Here is a 16,651-nt window from a genome sequence, read left to right as displayed (position 1 = left end):
AAATACACCATTTTATGATTAAAAAATAAACAAAATGATAAAATTGTTAAATACTATAAGAAAAGACAGCTTTCAGACACTGCTTTGAGAATTTTAAAAGAAAAGATAGGGTCACCGTACGTTTTTCCTGCTAAAATACAAAATAGGAAAATTCCATCTAGAATCCTTCAGAAAATGCACTGTTTTAGAGTAACATCCCCTTAAAATACCAATTTAAAAAAAAAACTAAAAACAACCAAAAATAGTTAACATTTGCAAAAATATTAATATTTATAAGTCATATTCTTATAAATTAGTTCTTACAAATGAAAATTCACATTAAATATCTGCATTCATGCATCAAATTTTGCTAACTTGATGGAAAATCTAGACCTTTGGTAACAAATAAACGAAGAAACTGTTTGATTTTTTTTAAAAAGAGTAGATGGCAAACATTGTCTTTACCTTTAAATGAGAGAATGGCATCATTAGTTGGTAATTCTGTTTTTCAAACTGTCGTTTTATGAAAATTTTGTCAAAAAATTAAAATTGCCAAGTGACGTCATGAAAGCAAAAAAAAAATGATTTAAACAGATTTGTATTGCCATGGTCATTAAATATGTCTACCTTCAAGTTTGGTCCTATAAAAGGAAAACTTCATCTTTGATATGAAAAAAAATCGTGTATCGGTTCTTTTTTTTACTAGTATATCTAAAAAAAACCCAGATATTTGGTTTTGTTAAAAAAAAATCTTTCCAACTTAGCCATACAGGGAGAGATTACTTTAAAACAAAATATTATAAAAAAAATCAATCAAGGTAGGTCAATTTTGCACGACTTTAAAGAAAACCTTATTCCAAATATTCATTCAACCGCCGTCAATCGAAATTCCTCATCTAAATTAAGCAGTCTTTATAATTGTGTTAAAGGTGGCTATGCAGCTGCAGCCAGATTATTCAATAAAAATGCAGGTGGATATCAACAAATATTTCCGTGTAATGCCACAAAATGACAAACCTGTTCTAGATTATCTTCTGATAATACAACAAGGTCAACATTGAACGGGAGAGCTTTTTCGCTTTCCTTTTCCTGTGACATAACATGAAAAACCCAAACGCAATAATGTTAAGGCAGTTCTCCATAAGTTTTCAACGATTCTATCGCAATCTAATTGTGACGTCATGTAGCCGTTTCTATTGGTTGTCAGCACATTTATTCTTACACTCAACGCCATTTCAAAGCTTGAAAAGGCATCAAACAAGAAAGTGCGTGTCAGCTGTCTATGAGTTTTTCATACAATTTGATGATGTTCCTGGCGGAAAACTTGACTCGAGTATCCAACTGTAAGTACAATATGACTTATCTTATGTTTGTTTTCATACGATGTTTTATATTCGCGAAACGTAAGGTGTTGTTTTCTTTTTCTATACAATAAAGGGGGAAGTGTTATCGAATTCCAACTTGACCATGTTTATTTTATAATCTGACCGTGTGATCACTATGAAGTGTTCGTTTAAGTCGAAAACAAATCTGGATTCGGGCATATAACACTATTTGTTATGTGTAGTGTTCTTTATTTACTTACAATAAATTGCCATTTAATTTCAGAAAAAAACAATTAAATATTTACATAAATTTACTGATTGATTGTCTAATCAGACTGACAAGTATCATTAGACAAACCTGAATTTGTATGTATTTCATCAGTACTTTATTTCATGGAAAATAGTATAGAAATAAAAATGTGGGGGTATTTTTCAAATGAAAAGTTATGAATAATCTATTTTAAATATTGATGTATAAAAAACCATAACTCTGAATATATTGAGAGTTCAATTATATTGTATGACACACTTTATTGTTTATAAATCTTTGTCAAAATAACTATAACTTTCATTCAGGAGAAAGTGGAGGATACAAACTTGCACTTTTTATAAATGTGTCATTTATTTCTCTAAAATTATCCAGTATCAGGCTATATAGTCGTAATTGTGTGCACATTATATAAATGTAGCTAGCTAGCAAAGTATTCATAGTTTAAGGAAAAATGCCTTTTCATATTCTCTATCATATCATACATGAATAAGAAAAAATATATACAAAAAACTTTAAAAAGGTGTCAAAAAGATAGCCTTGTAATATAAAGGGTATAGACCATGTAGACCTTTAATCATTTATTTGATTGATTAAAATTGTTTGGATAATTTATCTGATTTAATTTTGGCATATCAAGTTTTTGAATTATTCATGTGTTCCCTGTTTTCTTTAATACAGGATGTGACCAGACTGTGCTGTACTTTGAAATTAATTTGTCATCAATTGGAATTGACTAAACAGGTAAATTTCAGTATAAAAAAAAGAAGATGAGGTGTGATTGCCAATCATGATTAAATAATGATAGTTTTTACATTTTTACTACAAAATGTATTCTGTTTTATAAATTAATCAGTAGTTTAACCTAAACTCTAGTTTTCTTGTTATTTCAAACTAAATTTGAAATCAATAATTTCATTTGATGAACTGTTTGCACTAATGATTATAATTTGAATATGGTACTAGATTTTGAATTTATAGAAATTCCAATTGAACAAAATGCATCTCTTTAATTATATAACTTCAAACTCATGCTCATTGCTGTCATTATATCTACATGTCAGATTAATACAATAATACTTTAAAAAATATAATCAGCTATTTTTTTTTGGAAACTTCAAAACAATCAAGACTTTTAATAATTTAGAGCTGCACATTATTAGATTTTACAAACAGTTTCCTTACACATTTATGACATGTATTTTCTTGAGTCCTGATTTCACAGTCTTGTTGACAGGATGAATTCCTGATAGTGTGTTTTGAACAAGCATTTATGATGAAGGTGATCACAATCTTTGGAGAAGTTATAATGATCATAGTATATTTATATATTAGTTAAAATATTCCAATGTATTTGAAACATCTACAATGTACATGACTTGTGTGAAATTTTGTGTTTAATTATGGTGGTTGACTTGTTTACAGTGAGTTAAATGCATAATGATCAATGATTTGTTAATTTTCATTATTATTATATTTCAGATCAAATGAATGTATTCAAACTGTGACCTATATATTTACACTAGAAGTAAAACATAGCTTTTATGATGTCAACTGGATAAACCCTAAAAAGGAAGGATTGATTTTAAAATATTCATCACAAATCAAGTGTTATTTTTACTTCAAAATTGCTATGAGAATAAACAGTGATAAATCAATGTGAATAGAAAAGGAACATTCAATGTGATTCATGTACTACAATGATTCAGTGATTAAAATAAATGTGTAGGAAATCATTCATTATTAAGAAGGTAGGAGGTATATATTATTCCTTCTAGGATATTGCACTGTTTTATTGGAAATGTTTATCAACAGTTTGACAGGTTACTGACATTAGTAAAACTACAAATGTATTTTTCAAAACTAGATTGCAATTTGCTTTACTTTTAGAAATAAAAATGAAAGTGTTCTTATGTTAGACAATATTTCCAATTCTTTATACAGATAGACCAATTCTGAGTAGAACCATTATTACTCCTATAATGCTGATTTGAACTTATACCTAATTGGTTCTCATTTGAGCATGATAATAAATTACATATATATATGACTATGCAAAAACCTCTCCTGCTGAATATTATAACAGGGGTATAAAGGAAGGGTAGAAACTAATAATATCAATATAGGGCCCAACTTGTAAAAATATGAAAGATAAGTGTAAGCATTCTGGATATTTGCAATTAAACATATTTAGTGGCCAAGTCAGAAGCCTAAACAAGCCTTGGCTACTAGTGCCCTGCTTGTTAATGTATTTGCTCATTAATGTACTTTAAGCAGACCATTCAAATATATAGCTAATTGCAAATCAATGGGTCATTCTTTGATGATCTAGGGACACCATGACATTATTAGAATAACAATGCAACAAGTACACAAGAATAAATTCAACATTTCTGTGAGCATGAATTTTTGATTCATGTATCAATCAGAGTCTTAAAGTGATAATTATGACCAATACTCAATGCACAAAAATAAAAAGGGAATATATTGCTGATTAGTGTCTGTCTGTTGTAGTGATTATCAGGCAAAAAGGAAATAACAGAAAGGGTTACCTAAACATTAAAAAATACAGTTTGTATGAAATTAAGGCCCCCTCAAGCATTCCTAGACTCTAATTTATCTTTATAGAATGCATTAATGAGTGTTGTTCAATGACATATCATTATAATTGCTTATATTCACAATATTTGAATATCTTATCTGGATACATGTAGTTGTCAACATGAATGGTCAATGCCAATGGAAATCTGACCCCATCGTATTATTTTTATATTTGCATATCATTGAAAGAATGACTGCAATTGCACACAATAAATTTCATAATTTAGCAGTGCCTTAATTACCACTGATTACAGTGCAAGATATGCAAACGAAGATTTCAAAATTGGCTTATGAAATATGTTGTTCTTCGGACACCCCCCTCCCTTTTTTCCAACTATATTATTTATCCAACTGTACTGAAAACACAAACAAATTTAAAGTAGATGTAAGGTGAGAGTATTTATAAAAAAAAACAACACATCATACGGACAGAAAAACAAGCTTAATTTTGATTATTATAAGGAAAATCAGCGTTCTCTGTTAACAAAGGGTTGTAACTCGTTTGGAACATTAAAAGTCAATGGAGTGTTTTAATATCGACGATTTAACTGAAATTCTGAAGAGTCGGTTATAAAAACGAGTACAACAAGGGCATACTGGCCACTAAGGTCGATATTTTTTGGTTTCCCAGAAAGAGAATTTGAAATTACACTTCGCTAATATATGGCAAAGAATACAGATCTTATAAAAAGTGATAAAAATGTGTCCGAAACTCCGAAAAAGCACGAAATGTGAAATGATTTGACTTTGAAGTTGGTTTTATATGCATCATCTTTAAAAACAACACTTTGCCATGATTTTTTAATGAACTTAAGATCGTAGGCTACCAAAAGGTGTCTTAAACTTGAAATTTAAACATCCGAATGCCTTTGTTCTACTACGATTTATTTGTCAGTATTTTACTTTCTATTTCGGGTGGTCACGTGACCTTTTCCCTTGGTCTAAAAATAGATTTGTATTTTTTTTTCAAAACTACATCTATTGTCTTTATACACACCGATTATACAATGATTAGAGACAACTATTTATTTACCGGACACTGACTTGGAAACACTGCAATTTTGTATCTTTTCATGTGGCGAACAACCTTAACATCACTGCGAAGCCTCATCTATCTGGTTACATGAACAAAGCCAAAGTGTGGTATACAATATGTAGGACAAACAGGACGGGAGTTTTTTTAAACGAACACAGGAACATCTACACCGTTTCCGAAAACCTAAGAAATTCAAAAGTATAATTTATCAACATTTATTTAAACACACCACAATATTAAATTAATTAGATTTTAACCGCTCGAAACGGTCCAGAAACAACAAGGGCAGTCGCATAAACAATTTGAAGATTCCCGTAAAAATATCGAACCGTCTTGGATTAAACAACCACAAACACCTTACCCCCTGGGTCTAAATGACAATATACTTTGACAAGGGAACATATCTACTACTTCTTCTATTGATAACATGAATATTACTGATAAAAAACAACGAAATAATAGGTCTCATGGGAAACGTATCAATCGGAATCAACGAGTTAAACATCGTATAAATTATACACTTATCTTTATTTAAAAACAATGCTAGGTATCAATTATTATGTAAACTGGGTCAACTACCCATTAGTAAATTACACGATATTTTCAAAGAGTGTGACACCATCTCATTCTTCAGCCCACTGTATGAATATTCTCGTATAATTACAGCTTTTTTCCACCATAGGCTGTTCCCGCGTATCGACAAACCTGAAGATCATAAACGTCATTTTCTGCAAATTAAATATATAAGCAGAGGTATTGATTTTATCAACTTATCAAGTATAATTAATGACTCTACCGTTAAAAACTTTATACCTCCCTATTTTGATAATATAGAACCACCTATAATTTCATACACATACAAAAAAAACCAGCAGAAGTTTATTTTTTATTATACGTCGGTTACATCAGACGTAGTTAGATATTAATACTCCCTTAACTTGAAACTGTGAATCGTCGTTTAGATATGCTCCCTATGGCCATGTTATTAAAGGGTACCTCAATATCGTCCAGGACAGAGAGATTAAAAACTTTAAAAACAAAAGACCAACATATCGTCCTCCATCTAAAATAGATTGGAAAGAGTGTCTTCAAGTCACCAAAAATGCTCTTTCCTTGTTTTGTAAAAAATGGTGTAAACGGGAAAAATCTGATTAAAATCTCTTGATTCTTATTTAAATAAATGTATGAATGTGGTTGATAAGAAAATATCACATTTTGAAAATAATTTAGAAGTAAATAATAGAGTACATAAAGCCTCGGTCACACCTTACCGGATAGCTCGAACGGACGCGTAAAGGATAACTTTTTTTTCAATCCGTTCATGTCCGTTAGACGTCCGTTCTTATACGTTAGACGTCCGTCCATATCCGTTGCATGTCCGTTAAGCGTACGTTTTACCCGTCGACGTCCGTTCTGTCCGGTGAAAATTTTTGAGCATGTTCAAAACTTTGAACGGACGTCCAACGGATAAAATGTCCGTTGAACGTCCGTTAGGCGTCCGTTTTGTACGGTACTCGTTCGTTTCGTTTCCGTTTTGTATCCGTTACGTGTCCATTTTACATCTGTTAGAGGTCTGGAAGATAAATTCACCAACGGACTTCTACCGGACGTATAACGGATAGAACGGATGATGAACGGATCTGAAACGGAAAAAACCCAATTGAAAATTTTGCGTCAGAAATGCCAATTATTGGTATGTCAGATTTCTTAAGGTTCATGAATTCTTATTATTCATAATCTATCTTAGTATATAGGCATGTCTTCACAATCAAGCAGTTCTTATTCAGGCCAGACACTGCCCTTTGGTGGAATCTTGAAGAGCAAACCAAAACCAGTTACACAGAAACATTTTGAATATTTATGCGATTTACATGTATCATAATTGTCGCCTTTGATTTTTGCGTATATCTTGTTCATCCGTTTTATCCGTTTTATCGGGTACGCTTCCGTTAGGTGTCCGTTTTTTGCGGTACTCTTCCGTTATATGTACGTTCGACATCCGTTCTGTCCGGTACGTGTCCGTTTCTCGTACGTTGCATATCCGTTGTGTGTCCGTTATGCATCCGTTACACGTCCGTTTTATTCGGTCAGTACTTCAACGGACTCCCAACGGATAACAATTGTGTTAATGGACAACTTTTATTTTCATCCGTTAGGCATCCGTTCGTGCTATCCGGTAAGGTGTGACCGAGGCTTAATACACCTATGACAAGAATAAGAAATACACTTCAAAAACTTTCAAAGCGGTTTGTGTTTGTACCGGCCGACAAAGCAGCCAACAATGGGGTGTTGGTATGTCGTAAATATTACACGGACGTTCTTAAGAATGATATTTTAAAATCATCTACATTCAAGTCCATCCGCTTCACAGAGAGTCATATAGTAAACAAACATATCACAAAGCTTCTATGTATTGGCTACCTAAACTAAACAAAAAACCATTTAACTATCGTTTCATCTCGGCCTCTAGTAAGTGTTCTACAAACTAATATTTCAGTGCTCTTAACTAGTTCATTAACTACTATTAAAGAGCTTATCATAAACTATTGTAATAAAATATATGAACATAGTGGTATAAACCATTTTTGGAGTGTACATTTTTTTTTTGGATGTTTTAGATAAGTTTCGTGCTTTTGATGGTCTTTTTGATTCTGTTGACAGTTTTGATTTTTCTACTCTTTATACTACACTTCCACACTATCTTATTAAACAAAAGTTTTCCTATTTAATTAAATGGTCGTTTGGTAAAGCTGAATGCAAATATATTTGCTGCAACTGATTTAATGCCTTCTTCATAAATGAAAAAGGTGAATATACTAGATATACTAACTAAGATTATTGAAGTTGTTAATTTTCTCCTTAATAATAGTAATATACGTTTCTGCAACAAAGTTTATCGACAAGTTGTGGGTATCCCCATGGACACTAATTGTGTCCCTTTAATAGCAGACTTGTTTTTGTACTGTAACGAATCACAGTTTATGCCTAAATTCATTCAATTGATAAATTCAACAACACTTACCGTTATCTTGATAAGATTTTTCGTTAAATAATCAAGATTTTTTTCAATATGCTGCTGAAATTAACCGTTAACTTGATGATATTTTTTCGTTAAATAATCAAGAATTTTCTCAATATGATGCTGAAATTTACCGTTAACTTGATGATATTTTTTCGTTAAAACATCAAGAATTTTCTCAATATACTGCTGAAATTTACCGCAAGGAACTTACTTAAAATCAAATCAAATTTATTCGGTAATAACTGTCCTTTCCTGGATTTAGATATTTTGGTTTGTAACGGGAAACTCCACATAAAAATTTACGACTATAGTTAATTTTCCATTTTTAGATGGTGATGTTCCTTTAGCACCATCTTACGGTGTTTATATTTCATAGCTCGTTCGCTATGCCCGTGTCTGTTGTGCCATTTTTGATTCCAACGAACGCAATTTATGTATTACTAGTAAATTATTGAAGCAGGGATATCGTTACCATAAATTACTTAAAACCTTTACTAAATTTTTCCGTAGATATAGAGATTTGGTTTTGAAATTTGGTTCTATCTATTTTTGTTTCAAACGGGATAGCACATCCTCATTTTTACGGAAATGTTGTTAACCGTTCCCGGAAATTTAGAAATGATCCGTGTAAACTTGCCGCTCCTTTAAATAAACTTATTCTAAAAGGTTACCTTTTCAACACTGTATTAAGATCATTGAATACTGTTTTTATTGGTATAAATATTGATTTTGTTATCAGTGGATTAAAAGCTAACTAAATATTACTAGTATGTTATATACATATACATATTCATGGATCTACAATCTGTCGATACCTGTAACTTGTCATTGCACAAGGTCATGTTTTTTCTCTGGCTGTTTATGACGTCTTTATTCTAAATCCATTGGATGTTGGATGTATACGGATTGATAGTTTAGTCTTAGATGCATAATTTTCTTATTAGTTGTTAGTGGCTTTGAATTAGCTGTCAGATAACTGCGAGAACTCTCAGATCTGTTCATTGTATCTTTCTGTGTCGGGATGTATAATTACCCGGCCACGTCCACTTGTATTTTGTCCATCTGATGAGTTAAGCCTTTTTCAACTGATTATTATAGTTCGTTCTTATGTTGTACTGTTATACCACTGTCCCAGGTTAGGGGGAGGGTTGGGATCCCGCTAACATGTTTAACCCCGCCACATTATTTATGTATGTGCCTGTCCCAATTCAGGAGCCTATAATTCAGTGGTTGTCGTTTCTTTATGTGTTACATATTTGTGTTTCGTTCATTTTGTTACATAAATAAGGCCGTTATATTTCTCGTTTGAATTGTTTAACATTGTCTTATAGGGGCCTTTTATAGCTGACTATGCGGTATGGGCTTTGCTCATTGTTGAAGGTCGTATGGTGACCTATAGTTATAAATGTCTGTGTCATGTTGGTCTTTTGTGGACAGTTGTCTCATTAGCAATCATACCACATCTTCTATTTTATATTAAAGTATGAAAAATAAAAGGGTCATACATACTTTTATAGGAGTTTTGAAGAAAAAATGGTAAAATCGATATAAGAGAACAGCATAAATCAAAAATGTTTTTTTACTGTACGAAAGAATAAATAAATTTTCAAACATTCCGTTTTATTCTTGTCTCTAATTAATTCTTGTCTATTTATAAGCCCTCTTATGTATTTCAGAGCTTTTCCCTCATCAATTTCAATTATTTTGAAATTAACGTTACTAATAAGTGTAATATAACACATCATCTGAATATTCAAATCTTGTTTGATTTAAGTTTAATGTTCAAAACAAATATACTGTGGAGAACATAACTGTCAGCAAAATTAGTGAAGGCATCATAAATATACAATTTTTGATGATATATACCTTGAACAATGTTTTTTCATGTTTGTTTTAATTTCCTAATTACAGATATTATAACACCAAACATATCACTAGCTCTGTATAACTATCTGTGTCATAACATCGTAGGAACAAAAGATCATGTTAAGACAATCAGATTAATGAACACGGTGAGAGATAATTTTTCAAGTGACAAGTCATTTACATGTATAACAAGTGGAAGCTATGGAGAAGGACTTGAAATGCGAGGAAGTGATTTAGATATAATGCTAGTAAGAACAACTATTAAGGTGAATGCGGATACACAAACCGACTTTAATCCCAGTATAACTTATCTGTTCATGGATACAGACGATGTAAAACCTGGTTTTACTCAATTAAGGCTAGAATATAGCAGAAATCAGTATATTTTGGAATCCTGTGAAGAACATAATGGTAAACATTATTTTTCGAGTGCATTATGTAAGGGAAAAATATTATTGTTTATTAAAGGCGAAACAATTCATGGACCGTGTATATCTAACAAAACAGGAGTTTTAGATCTTGCCTTTTCTTTACATTGTAAAACGTGGATATCTTCTGCTGTAAATTGGATAACAAGATCAGGTAGCTCATGGCCTAGTCATAACGTCAAACAAAGTATTATAAAACATGGGGTACTTTTTGTACCGATCGGAGTTCACGGATCACCAAAAGAAGATCTAGAATGGCGAGTATCTTTTTCAGTGGCTGAAAAACTTTTAATTAATACATTTACTCACACCCAATTGATGTGCTATGCTCTCTTGAAAATGATTTTGAAAGATGTGATAGCAAATGATTCTGAATGTAAAGATTTACTATGTTCTTATTTCCTGAAAACAATTATTTTCTGGATATCTGAAGAACTCCCATCATCTGTATGGAAGCCTGATAATATTATAACTTGTTTTATGCGATGTTTCAGCAGGTTAGTCTATTGTGTCGAGCATTCAGTTTGTTCACATTACTTCATTCCAGAATACAACATGTTCGAGAACAAAATAGAGGGCCGTGCTCGTGATGTACTTTTAGAAAAATTAAATACGTTACACAGCTATAGTTGGCGATGCATTTTATTTTCAGATCAAATATCTAACTTTGATGTAGCGATGTGGAGTTTTCCAATTGAACCATTTACATTATATGTGAATGACGTTAAGAAAATAGTGCAATCCAGTATGTTGCATTTAGCAAACGGTCTCTTAGAAACTTATTCTGAGTTAGATATATTCAACACGGGATTATTACACAACATATGGTGTCACCATTTTTCACTAAAGCAATTATATGCATACTACATATCACAGAGGTGCAGTAGACTTGCTCAGCGTTTACCAATTGATGGTGCAATTATCAACAATAAATACCAATACAAACAGTACAAATCCTGTTTAAGTACTCTGCTAACAAATGTCTATCATGACGCTGTATCAGGATGGCTTATGGTAGCTTCATTGTTTTACAAAACAAAGCAATACAGAAAAGCTTTATACATCATTAGGTATTCTATATCGAAATGTACTTTCGACAAACTGTTCTTTGGAATGACTCTATCAGAAATTCATTACCTGTCACTTAAACTGCTGTCATTCAACAAGGCGAGTGTGGCTTGTCTTCTAAAAATATTATTCGTAGATCTTATACAATTAACAGAGAATTCAACGTTAACACCAGATGAACTTTTAATGGAGGGATGGAATCAACAATATTCCATTCCATCCACAGCTTATGTTTATTTCCTTAGTGTTCTTTGTCATTATCACCTCAATGATGTTAGACATTGTCAGGATTCTATTCAAGATTTAAAAATTGTTATAGGAGAAAGATATTTGATGCCAGATGTGAGGAGTACAGTGGAGGCCTACACGTTATTGGGAATTGCTTTACAATTATTTGGCGACAAGGAATCCGCACGTCAAGCTTTCTTACAGTCTTTGGAAATCTACCCGGATGAATCGAACAATTCTGCCGCAATGAGACTTCTGTAATATTGTGAAGATAAACACATAATTTTCGAGTGCATTATATAAAAAAAAATATATTCTTGTTTGGAAATGATATGCGCAGGACAATTCAAAGACCTTGTTTGGAAATATCCTCGGATGAATTGACAATTCTGCCGCAAAGAAACTTTTGTAATGATGTGAAGACGATAATGATAAATACTATTGTTCGAATGCATTATATACAAAAAAAAATATTCTTGTTTGTAAATGATATGCGCATGACAATTCATAGACCGTGTATAACTGACGACAAAAGAAATTTTGATTTGCCTGCTCTCTGCATTGTAAAACGTAGATATTTCCTTAAGTATATAGATAACACGATCAAATGACTCTTGGGCAAGTCATAATTTCAAACAAAGTATAGTAAAACACAGGGTACTTTTTGTACCGAATGCTAGCGCTCGTCACTTTCGTAATTTACGAAAGGGTTTTCGGATTGACGAAAGTATTTCAAATAAATTTCATGACTAAAATTTTAAAAGTGTAAAAATAATTTCGAATTAAAAAACAATCAATTTACCTGTCTTCATGTTTTTGACAAGTTTATGACCCCAGGTAATTAAAATTTTCAACATGTGTTACAAGCTGTGATTACAACCAATCCGGTTATAGCCATCAGATGGGTCACTAATCCGTTAATTATTAACAAACCTCATAATTGACCATCATAATTATTATTCCAGGAAAATCAGTCAGTTGGAATTTCAACAACCAGGAGTATACTATAGTTTTCGTCATTTGATCGAAATTGTTACCCGGTACAGTTCGCATTTGAATTTCAATATTTCTCAAACGATCCCAATTTGAAGTTCGTTTGTCGTAGATTCTTCATTCGAATGCATTTGCGTCATAATTGATATAAATTGCCATCAAAAACTTTCGACAATTTCCATTTAAAGTATAGAAATGTATTCAAACGTTTTTAGAGAAGTATTCACGAGTTAAACAGGTACTTCCTGTACTGAGTGATACGCATGCGGGAAAGTATGTATGACTATTTATAGAGTCTGATTAAAATTGTAAAATACGAAATCATTTAAAATCCATTAAACGAGAGATACAAAGATATATCTCTTACTAAAAGAACGTAAACCGAACAATGATAATTTCCTGATAAATCCGGACATGTTTTGAAATTATCAACCACGTGTCACTCTCCGTTTTCATTTCTTTTTAAAACCGAAAATAGAAAATGTGATCTATTCTTGATTTGTTTACAACCTCCTTTCAGTCGTTATACTCGTTCCAAAAAGGATTGTATACAGTTCCAACTTATTAGAAATGATTTCCAAATATCGATTTAAAAGTTTTATAAAAATACGGATTATGCAGTGATATAATCATTACAAGTTAATGCCCTCTGGAACAAAATAAAGAGAAATTATGAACTAAGTTTCTACATCGCATGTCATAATCTTGCGATGTAGAAAAAAAAATGGGTTGCTTATATGAGGGTTTTGATGGGGTTAAATGATTAAAAATTAATGCCCTTAAAAAATGATGATTAGAGAATAACGGGCAAAAAGAATGAAGATTAGAGAAATGCGTGGTCTAATTTTTTGAAGATAAGAGAAAAGGAGTTAAATTTTTGAAAATTAGAGAAAAAAAGAGAGAAAATTAAATGTTTACAGATAACAGCCACCCCCCCCCCCCCCCCCCCCCCCCCCCCATCCCCCCAATCCAGACCCTCTTAAATAGGAAATCACTGAAACGTGACTTGAACGGGCCCCCTCTTAGGCGGTCAGTGTGCCCCCACTTATGAAAATTTCTGGATCCGCCACTGGGCCAGTACAGTCAGATCATACCATACTGACTGCCAATCATGTCCTTTAAAATCTGACAAGTCAAAGATGAAGCTAGTAATATATATCCTTGGTTCCTTGCTGTTACACAAAAACAAAGGTAGATTTTCATAGCGCGCAAAAGTGACTAAAGTCCTTAAAGTCATGGCTTAAACCCTGGAATGGAGATAACGGATCGCCTAAACAAGGTTAAGAATGGCGAATATCTGTTTCAGTGGCAGAGAAATTTTTAATTAATACATTTACTCACACTCAATTACTCTGTTATTCTCTCTTAAAATTATTTTAAAAGATGTTATGGAAAATTTCTCTTAAGGTTATGATTTACTATGTTCTTATTACCTTAACATAATTATTTTCCGGATATCTGAAGAACTACCAGAACTACTAGCTGTATGGAAGCCTGATAATCTTATACCTTGTTTTATGCGATGTTTCAGCAGGTTATAACTCCGAATTAGACTATTTACCGGATTTGTTATCACATAAACAACACGACGGGTGCCATATGTGGAGCAGGATCTGCTTACCCTTCCGAAGTACCTGAGATCAGCCCTAGTTTTTGGTGGGGTTCGTGTTGTTTATTCTTTAGTTTTCTAAGTTGGGTCATGTATACTATTATTTGTCTGTTTGTCTTTTTCATTTTTAGCCTTGGCGTTGTAAGTTTTAGATTTATGAATTTTACTGTCCCTTTGGTATCTTTCGTCCCTCTTTTATTACCACTGGTTCGATTTCTCTGCTGGTGGACATTTTATCCTCGAGGACATCATCCGCCCAGTAGCAAAACTACAATTCCATGAATTTACGAAGATCAACCAGGAAATTCGCTCGGACTTCGCTCATTATAAAAAGGTCCGAAACAGACGTCACCACGGACAAGGTGTCGTCTGATACGGCAGGTGTCCCCTCATCACCAGACATGTCAAATATCGCAAACATGACTCATTAAGATCATCGTCCTAGTGACAATAGCAATATTATACATATACAGCCATGTTCAGTTCTCCTTAAAGCCATTTGGGTTTTTACTGATGACACAGTACACCACTGTTGTATCTCGAAATGTGAGACCAAAGGCTGCAAAACTTGTGCAATTTTAATTACAGATGCTGAATTCACTAGCAATTTGACCAAGAAGTCATATTTTACCAGAAGTTACGGTGATCTGAATTGTAAATCGATAAATGTCGTCTACGGATTAGAGTTTAACCTTTGCGGATTGGTATACGTCGGTGAAACGAAAAGAAAGTTGAACAAACGTATGTGCGGTCATAGCTCAGACATTAACCTCATGGCTAACGACACTAAATAATTCAAAATTTGGTGACTATATGGAACGCATCTAGTCCATCGAACTAGAGATAAAGGATACTACAGATATAGATAAGTCGGCCTCATATTTTCACTTACATCTAGAAATTGACAATGACGGTCGGTTGAAAACAAAACTTTACGACAAAAGAGATGAGTTCAGCTTTCCAATTGTGAACTTTTCATGTCTAAGTAGCAATATTCCAGCAGCACCTGCATACGGGGTATATGTTCCCCAATTGATACGATATTCCCTTGCTTGCTTTTCCTATCATGATTTTCTTGATAAAGGGTTGCTGCTCACAAGGAAGCTATTAAACCAAGAGTTCCACATGGTAAAGTTGAAATCATCCATTCGTAAATTTTAAGAAATAACCGTTTCACAAATGATATCGGATATGTTCCTTACGTCGTAACTACAATCCTCTTCCCTTTCATGAATGTGACCTACCGAATTAGACTATTTTCCGGATTTGTGATCACATAAACAACACGACGGGTGCCACATGTGGAGCAGGATCTGCTTACCCTTCCGGGGCACCTGAGATCAGCCCTAGTTTTTGGTGGGGTTCGTGTTGTTTATTCTTTAGTTTTATATGATGTGTCATATGTACTATTGTTTGTCTGTTTGTCTTTTTCATGTTTAGCTTTTGCGTTGTCAGTTTATTTTAGATTTATGAGTTTGACTGTCCCTTTGATATCTTTCGTCCCTCTTTTAGTCTATTGTGTCGAGCATTCAGTTTGCTTCCATCTCTTCATTCCAGAGAACAACATGTTCGAGAATAACATGTTCGAGAACAAACTAGAGGGATGTGCTAGTGACGTACTTTTAGATAAATTATATATGTTACATAGCTATGGTTGTATTGGCGATGCATCTTATTTTCAGATCAAATATTTAACTTTGATGTGTTGATGTGGAATTTCCCTATCGAACCATTTACCCTCATATGTAAATGATGTTCAGCAAATAGTACATTCCGAAATGTTGTTTTATGCAAATAATTTAGAACTTTATTTTGAATCTGATATATTCAATACAGGATTATTAAACACACTATATTGTCAACACTCTTCATTTAAACACATATTGCATATCACAGTGGTGCAAAAATCAAGCTCAACGTTTACCACTTGATGGTCCAATTGTCAATAGTTTATACCAATACAAACAGTACAAACCGTGTCTTAGGAATCTGCTAACAAATATCTATCATGACGCTGTATCTGGATGGATATTGATAGCTTCGTTTTTTTACAAGAGAAAACAATACAGTTAAGCTTTACACATCATATGGTACTATTTATTGAAATGTACAGCGAGATGACCTTGTCGGATCTCCACCACCAATCACTTAAACTGCTATCATTCCACAAGAAGAGTGTTGTTAATCTGTTGAAAATAATGCTTGTGATTGTATACGATTTACGGGAG

At 32.8% G+C, this 16,651-nt stretch overlaps 1 protein-coding gene across 2 annotated transcripts in view; it reads left to right on the top strand.

Moving 5' to 3' along the window:
* Window positions 1-12,620, top strand: part of LOC139500654 (uncharacterized) — a 110,225-nt gene extending 97,605 nt beyond the window's left edge. Inside the window, exon 2 of one of the 2 annotated variants that reach the window (XM_071289414.1) lies at window positions 10,143-12,620. In XM_071289414.1, the coding sequence (XP_071145515.1) occupies window positions 10,143-12,082 (1,940 nt within the window). In that variant the 3' untranslated portion in view covers window positions 12,083-12,620. The remainder of the gene's footprint in view (window positions 1-10,142) is intronic. The other variant, XM_071289415.1, reaches the window with a different exon arrangement.
* The last annotated feature ends 4,031 nt before the right edge of the window (window positions 12,621-16,651 follow it).

The sequence above is a fragment of the Mytilus edulis genome, chromosome 13, assembly GCF_963676685.1.
Source record: "Mytilus edulis chromosome 13, xbMytEdul2.2, whole genome shotgun sequence".
In the NCBI taxonomy this organism is placed as follows: domain Eukaryota; kingdom Metazoa; phylum Mollusca; class Bivalvia; order Mytilida; family Mytilidae; genus Mytilus; species Mytilus edulis.
This window is presented reverse-complemented; position numbering and strand designations above follow the sequence as displayed.